Source organism: Phalaenopsis equestris, unplaced genomic scaffold (assembly GCF_001263595.1).
Source record: "Phalaenopsis equestris unplaced genomic scaffold, ASM126359v1 Scaffold200668, whole genome shotgun sequence".
In the NCBI taxonomy this organism is placed as follows: Eukaryota; Viridiplantae; Streptophyta; class Magnoliopsida; order Asparagales; family Orchidaceae; genus Phalaenopsis; species Phalaenopsis equestris.
The window spans coordinates 188,180-196,677 of NW_018220479.1; the positions used below are offsets into that span (position 1 = coordinate 188,180).

An 8,498-nucleotide genomic window follows, 5' to 3' on the forward strand; every position below is an offset into this window, starting at 1 on the left:
GCGAATATACGTTGATGTTAAACAAGCCAATAGTTAGCTTAGTCAAGTTGACATGCCTACACCAACTGAGAGTTTGCTTAGTTTTGATCGATCATTGACTATCAACAGATAGCTAGTTGGATGTACAATTTGAAGAGCTAGACCTACCCACCAATGAGGCCTTAAGCCTTCAAATTTTTTGAATCTTTATTCTAGTAATATCTTAGCCATTCAAAGAATTTAACAATTTTTTGTGCTCCAAATTTTATAGGCGTGCTACTTTTATGCGATTGCTCATGCGAATAAAATCAGTTCCTTCGATACTATAGTCCTCCCATAATTCATAATAGGATGGCTCTACCATCAAACAAAATCTAATGACTTAGAGTAGAAGGTTTAACAACCACCAAAGTCATAAGAGATTAAAAATACATAATCATTTATCACATCATTAGATCAAGTGATAATCATTAAAGAAGAAACTAAATGATCATTTGCATACATATCCCTCAATTCTTATGCATTTCTATATCAAACAACCTTTTTTCTTTCCTTTTCTTTACATTTATAGCACCTACATATCTCATCAAATATATCACTAATTTAACATTTAAAAAAGTGAGATACACATTTTTTATGATGTTTATGTAGAAGTTGAAGTTTAGGGATTGGAAATGTAAACAGATAAGAATTAAATGTTATATACAAGTCTTCTAAATTAAAAAATACAGAAAAAATCAGTCACGTAGGGAGAAAGCAAAAAAAGAAAAAGGAAGAAAGTGCAGCCCAACAACCCTCATCATTTGTTTAAGGAGAAAACAATAAAGAGACCTACACAAGCATAGGCTAATTATTTCCAGCAAAAAGGCTTTCCTTGAATGCCAACATTAAGTATAACTTTGATACATAATAAATGAATTAAATCTAAATCATTCAAAATAGAAATTAAGCAAAAAAATACTTTTAATATAAAAAAATATTTGAATATTTGACTTTTGATATAAAAAATAAGATAAAAGTCCTCTTTATTAGGGGTGTAAACGAGCCGAACACGTTATATTTCGGGCTCAAAAAGTATGTTAGTGTTCGGCTCGTTTGCTTAGCGGGCCGAACACGAGCCGTTCACGAACAAAGAATCATTTTGACAACCCTAATCACGTAGCCATAAAATGTTAAAGATTGGGGCAAGATTTAAAACATCATTTGAATCTAATTTAATAATTGTTATTCTATTTTCTTCATTAATAGTTTTAATTGATTATAAATTTTTGTAGCCTTGTAGTCAATTAAAATTTTAAAAAATACTACTCATCGAAGGTATATATATAATTGATTAGTAGTATTTCGAGCCAAAACTAGCCGAACACGAGCGAACAAATATTTTTCGTGTTATTCGTGTTCGGCTCGTTAACTTAGCGAACGAGCCGAACACGAGTTGTTCGCGAACAACGAGCCATTTTGACAGCCCTACTCTTTATTGACATTAGACAACAAATTTATAACTATTTAGAATATGATATAAAACAAAGATAGTAGGAAATACACGAGAGATTTCTGCATATGTTCTGCATGGATCTCCCAAAGCAAATGCCTATCCAAGTTTTGAGTTCTCTTGCTCCATGGCAATAATGGCTGCAAGCCTGACATGGACCTGCCAAAAATATATAGGCTTCATATTCATTACAGTACATAATCTCGATTTTGGCAATAAAAGAATACCTCTGAAAGTCTTTCCTTGGCTCCATCATGAAGTAGCGAATTATCATCATACCTAATTTAAGTACAGAAATTACCTTATGAATTAAAAAATTTACATACATACCATATATTTCTTATATATTCATATATATAATATATAATATTTATATATATAACACTTTGATGTCTTAAATCTGTGTGATTCACTTTAAAAAGTTAATAATAATGGTGTTTTTTTATGCAATAATAAAGATTTTGGTGGTATGCATGTAAATACATAAGAATTATGTGATGTGTATATAAATGTCTTTAAAAAAAAAAGGGAAAAAAATTGTGTAAGAAAATAACCAATCACGTGGCATCCCAGCTTTATCACGAGCTGCATAGTTGAAGGGGCCTTTCAATTCAACACCATGCACCTTCAACAAATCTAAAGCATAGGCATGAACAATCAGAAACAGAGTAATTCAATGCAGCATAAATAAATAAATAGCAAGGATGGTATTTCTTACCTTTGAAAGTATCACATGGGGATCTGCCCATCTTTTGACAGAGCAGGGTGAACCAGAACACACCAACAGCGACGTGAGCAACTTCTTCCTCGGCTATCTTTGCTACAATATTTGATGTCCTGTGATCTCCAAATCCAATCAGCTTCTGAACTAGTCTAGGCCCAGCATCAAGACCTCTAGCTTCCTGAAGGAAGATAAATTCATTATTTAAATCATGGAAAAAAATAAAAAGCAGATATTTTATTATTATTATTATTATTATTATTATTATTATTATTATTATTATTATTATTATTATTATTATTATTATTATTATTATCCTCATATTAAATGAGCAGCTGTATCTGAATTACTGATAATATTTACCATCTTATAGTTTGTGTAGAGCTAGTAGAACTTGTGTCATGACAAATCACCTAAACCTCAATAAGGTCATCCTATGTTTTCAGAAGAAATGACTCAAACTGAGGAATGTATTAACATAAATGTGTCCATATATAGCAAAAGAAATATGTATGTGTGTGAGAAAAATTTCTATGCATACCACACAATTCTTATGCATTTACAAAATCTACACCCAAATTTTCATATTTACACTAACACCTTGGTGTCATTGACCCATGCATGAAATAGTGTATTTCACGAATAAAAAAATAATGATAGTGGTATTTTTGATGTGATGTTAAAGATTTAGTAGTATGCATGTAAGCATGAATGTTTAGGTGTTAGATATGTAAATGCATAAGAATCAGTTATGTATGTAAATGATCCCATATACGAACAAGAAAAAAAGAGATATAAAGAATATGACAAATAAGAACGACTTCAAGAATGAGGTATATTATAATAATAAATATTATAAATGTCTTCCATGAGTGTTAAACATGTGATAAAAATTAATATGATATTGACATAGTAACATCTTTAGAAGTAATAACTCAATATTTGATAATATTAATATGATAAGATTTTCAATTATAATAAAACTAGCATCATCACAAACTCATAATACATCGGCGATAAGCATAAAAGGTTTACCTACAAAAAGGAAATGTGGAAGCCGATGTGACTTCATATTAAATCTACAATTTACAAACAAGAAATAGTGTCATGCTAAAGGTAATGACGAGTGAAAATATAATCAATCTTGAAATGCTTATTCATCTCGAGGGGCACTTCTATTTTGATAATACATTAGAGTGAGATGAGAAAGAGAGAGACCCACATCCACAAGCAACCATCACGATTAAATTGTCTCAATGGTTATAGATGTTCTAGCAAAATACTAGGCTTTGGTTAAAAATCGAGAAACAACACTCTTAATCTTCCAACAAATATGCAAAAACTAATCATAAGTTTACGATCTGCCAGACCATTGACTTATTCTACATCAACATAGGCATCCAAATCTAAATAAGATTTTATGGAAACAAAGGATTATCGCAAAAAAATAGTCCAATGAATAGTGGCAGTAAAAGAAACAAATTGACCAATAATGTGAACAACAAAGGCAATATTCGGTCATATAATGATGAGAAAAACCAAGCTACTAATAAAAGTATTTATAAAATGAAGCCAGCCAGGTTTTCCAATTAATGAAGAATATCAAGATTTCAATTACAAAATAATATCAACAAGTTTAGCATCAGCAAGATGAGTACGCTCAATAATATCAACTACATCTTTAAGCTATGGAAAAAGTTGGCCTTTAGAAAAAGAGCTATGTCAATATTTAGGAAATAATGTAGAAAGTTCAAAGCTATCATTCAAAATACGAAGCTAATTTAGATTTCAAAACTGCAATCCCATCAATAGTATCACCCACAATAATATATTATTAACATATAAACAGCAAAATACAACCAATAAAAGTGTACTTAGAGTGCAATATCAATGCAAAGGGTGAAAGTTAAGGGAGATATGTAATATTTTTGTTAAGCTTGCAAACTTCCTCAAGGCTATAAGACACACTTGGAAGGGAAATCATGCACGCAGCTTCATAAAGATCACCATTAAAGAAGGTTATATATTGTATCCATCTAAAATAAATGTCATCGATTAATTTATGCAGTTGTAATAAAAATATGAAGAGTATTCTTTTTTGCAATAGATCCAATAGTCTCCTCATAATCCACGCTATATTGTTGCAAGAACCCATTAGCAAACAATAGTGTTCTATATTTTTCTCAATCGACTAATATAACAAAATTTTGATCTTTCACACCCAAAGACAACCAATTGCACTCTTAACTTGTGGTAGAGGCATCAAATTCCAAGTATTTGTCTTGTACAATGTTATGAAAGGTGTGAGCATTGGGCAGGGCATTTTTGTTGTTACGGGGCAAGGCGTCAACCCCAAAACGATGGGTGTAAGCCACACAGTATAAGGAAATATAATAAATATAAATATTAAGAGATCAGAGGATAAACTAGTTGTGCTTAATAAAAAAATTATTAAAAACATTAAAAGAACTTATACTCATTCAATTTCAAAACAAGTATTCTAGGATTAAAATCTTCAAAATATTAGCATAATAAATTCACCACAAAAATTAGAAACATAAAAAAATAAGTAAACATGTTTGAGCTAAAAAATGAACTTGTGCTTAATTGATCTCAATCCTTGAATGTTGTTATTCGTCAAGTTCATCCTCAAAATCTTCTTCTGCACCAATAGTTGTGTTCAAATCAGAACTAGGTCCTTGATATTTTCTGCATTCATTGCCCACTTCAGTAAAGTCATCATCATGCTCAATCTCAAGTGCATTCACAATACAATTTATTTCACTTTATCATTGTTGCATAAATTATAAAAACAAACAAAATGACATTCATAAATATTTAGGATATTTCTCTATAATAATGCATAAATATGTAAGGGAAAATTAAATGTAAATATAAAACATACTTGTTCTTTCGTTCAACTTCCTTTTTCTATGGGAATATGTAATAAAAATATCATTTCTTTTTTTTTCTTCATTTGAATTAGTTATGGGCACATTTCTGATTACATCAACATCAAATACTTGTTCTCCTTCATTCACCCAAGAAGGTTCCTTTCGATGCACTTGATTTTCCTTCTTGACAATCCACTCATTATCAAAGTCTATCATTTATCAAAATTGGAATAAAATCTTATTTTCTTCTTATACTTCTCTCCCTCAATCTATTATGTCTTATATTTACCGGAGAATTCAACCTCTTGTGCTCCAACATGTTCCTCTCCTTAATATGAATCTAATATAAAAATTATTTTTAGAAGTTGAATATGAAAGCAAATAATAATAATTTTAAGAGATAAAAAATTATTACAAATTCAAAGTGCTCAAATTTCTTTCACAGCCTAATGAATTGCAGGTGAGACTAAGAACTCGAATGGCAAAATTCGTTAACTCAGTTGTTTTCCCACCAAATCTCATCCACCAATCAGCAGGAGAGCTTAACTATTTTGAGTCCATAGCAAATATACTCCCAAAGTCTCTTATAAAGTTATCATACAGGTCTAGTTGAATACCAGCTTTAAGGATATCTTCATAATCTAACATTCTTTTCATCCTGCATCAATTTTCCTCCAAATAAGTTCATACTAATTTTTCATTATGCCCGCAATTGAAAGTAATTTTTTCTTTTACTAATTCCATTAACTTATAAATATAACCCATGGCTAGCCTTTCTTTTAAGTCAATCTCCCTTAGAATATTTACAAGCGGTGCAAAAGTTTTGATACAGGAAGCAAGATGACCCCAAAATATGGATAGAATTAATTAACAACACGAGATTTTATACATTCTATCTTCTTCGCTCATTGACTGGAACAACAAGCTTATGAAGAGAACATTACCTAAAGTGGTTGGTTCAATTTGTAAATGCTTTGAAGGGTCAAATATTCAGTAGAAAATAGTGTAAAGGTTGGACGAACGAGTTCACTCTTCTTTGTAAAAGATCTCATGAAGCCAAGAACTCAGGTGTGCTCATAAATGAATTTAAGAACTTGTTTTGCCTTTTCAAGTGTGTTTTCATAACTTTTCAGATTTCCAATATCTTCTACCATTAGGTATAAAGCGTCCAAAATAAATATGTTGTCTTTTTTTCATTGCATTTGTACTCGCATTCACATAATTTGACTCACTATCTATTGTAATTTGCACAACATTTTTTTTTTCTCCTATTTCCTCAATCACGTCATTCAAATAAGTGAATAATAGCTCGCCACACTTTATAGTATTAGAAGCAACTATAGATTTAAGAAAAAAGTCTCAACTGAAATGTTAATAAAAAAAATTAATCAAAACTCTAATTTTTCATTTCTCCAACTATATGACATAATCGAGCAGCTATATTTACTTCATGATTTCTTATGCTTAACATATTATTGAGTGTAACAACTTCATCTTTGAGTATCTAAGTTCTTAATTCATGCATTGTAGGTGGAGTAAAACCAAGTCCAAAGTTAACAACTACTTTAAACATAGACATATAATATAGAGCATTGGCAACATTAAATGTCAACCCGACTATGTAGAAAAATCCACCAGGTGCCTTACATGCTTCTTTTCTTTCATCATTTTTTTTCCAATTGGAATTTAGAATAGAATTGCTAGCTTATGTTGTGGAGATTCTCTAGGTGTCCTCTGAGAGGAGTCCACTAGTGATGAATTAATGACATTTTGACCTTTAAAAATATTTATTACACTACTTCTAATGTCACTTAATACATTATCATGTTGTGCTTTGATTTTTGCAACTTCCTCTAATGTTTTCTTGCATTTCTCTAGAACTTCTGCAGGGGTTTAGTGCATGGTTGTGCCCTTATGTATGCTAGTGAGATGTTGTTTCATCTTGTTTAATGTTCTACCGCAAATATGAATACAAAACTTACATCTGAAATACATTTTAGTGGGTATGCATATTGTATATTGACCAAAGAAAAATATGCTGAGATTTTCATACCTATTTTATACTGATTTTGATGATACTACACTTTAAAGAAGGGTATTTTTGATGTTTTGTTGCAGATATGATGAATTATGGTCATTGGAGCAAAAAGATGCAAAAACGGTGCAATTTGGAGCAAAAACGAGCAAGAAATGATATTTTGCCCGGTCACCTTGCGATAAGTCTTTGGATGCTTAATCTCTTTTACACTTCTTGCATATTTTTGAATGAGATTACATTTTAAAGGAAGGTTGTTTTCATGTTTATTTTGTAGGGCTATCTGTTAGGAACGCAACGCAATTGAAATGGGGCGAAACGGAGCCAAACGGAGCGAAACGGGGAGGCTGCGCAGGCCCGCCGACGGCGCCAAAACGGCGCCGACAGCGAGATTTACCCGAGAAGACCGAAAAACGACAGAAAAGCTCGCCGACAGCGCCCGGGACGACTATGGACTGACTTTTGGCGGTTATGGGCTGAAATTCAATGTATTTGGACGCTTTTTGGAAGTGTGCTTGTGGCAACTCTTCAAACTTCGTCCCTACACTTTAAAAAAACGAATTTTTAGAAAAAGAGAGATATATGTGTGAGAGGAATGTTAGGAAGAGTGTGGAGAAAGTTTAGGAATTTTAGAATAGGAGTAGAAATGTAGATTTCTACCCTTTTGGAGAGATTGGAGAGGAGATTTTGAGAGAATTTGTAAGGAGATGTTCTAGCATTGCATGGATAGGTGGGAGACTCTGTGGGAGAGATTTTCTTCTTTCTTTCAAAGGGAAAAAGCTAAGTATTGTATTCTTCATTATCTTTTGGTTTTTGTAAACACTTATCTAGTGGATTCGCTTTGGTTAAATGAAGTTTCCGTTGTGTTTTTTTCGTGTTTTGTGATGGGCTTCTCTTACTCTATTTTTGTTTGGAAATAATGGTATGAGAAGATTATGTCGTTTTTTTCATTTTACTTTTCTTTTGTAATGAGTAGAATTCATGTTTAGGATTTTGTGATGCATGTAAAAGGCGGATTTAATTATCAATGTGATGTTTTTTACTTGCACTTTATTTACATTACAATAAAGGCATGTTGTAGTGTTAAAATTCGTTGTAATTGCATTAAGACCCGAGGGTTGTGTAATTCTCAACAAAATAGAACCACATTCAGATTTCATGGATGGTTAAGTTCATGGGAGTTGAATGCAAATAAATAGGAAAATATACTTTGATGGGCGTAGAATTGGAGATTTTAGGGTGACAGACTAAAATTCCCAACTCGGTCCTATTGTTTGAATTCTGAAGCGGAGATGTAAGCCCTCAGGCGAGGGGAACGTGGGAGCTCCGAAGTGAGAGCCGGTATCCTCCCAACCTAGCCACGGCGTTCGTCAACAA

The 8,498-nt window shown here is 31.9% G+C and overlaps 1 protein-coding gene across 3 annotated transcripts in view; it reads right to left on the bottom strand.

Moving 5' to 3' along the window:
* Positions 1 to 750: 750 nt before the first annotated feature.
* The window catches only part of LOC110035911 (uncharacterized protein HI_0077), a 34,391-nt gene continuing 26,643 nt past the window's right edge, over positions 751 to 8,498 (bottom strand). The window contains exons 4-8 of one of the 3 annotated variants that reach the window (XM_020740244.1): positions 2,190 to 2,373; positions 2,026 to 2,107; positions 1,699 to 1,750; positions 1,523 to 1,630; positions 751 to 810 (exon numbers count right to left, since the gene is read on the bottom strand). In XM_020740244.1, the coding sequence (XP_020595903.1) occupies positions 1,571 to 1,630; positions 1,699 to 1,750; positions 2,026 to 2,107; positions 2,190 to 2,373 (378 nt within the window). In that variant the 3' untranslated portion in view covers positions 751 to 810; positions 1,523 to 1,570. Of the gene's footprint in view, positions 811 to 1,422; positions 1,631 to 1,698; positions 1,751 to 2,025; positions 2,108 to 2,189; positions 2,374 to 8,498 lie in introns of those variants that run through there. The other 2 variants (XM_020740242.1, XM_020740241.1) reach the window with 2 other exon arrangements.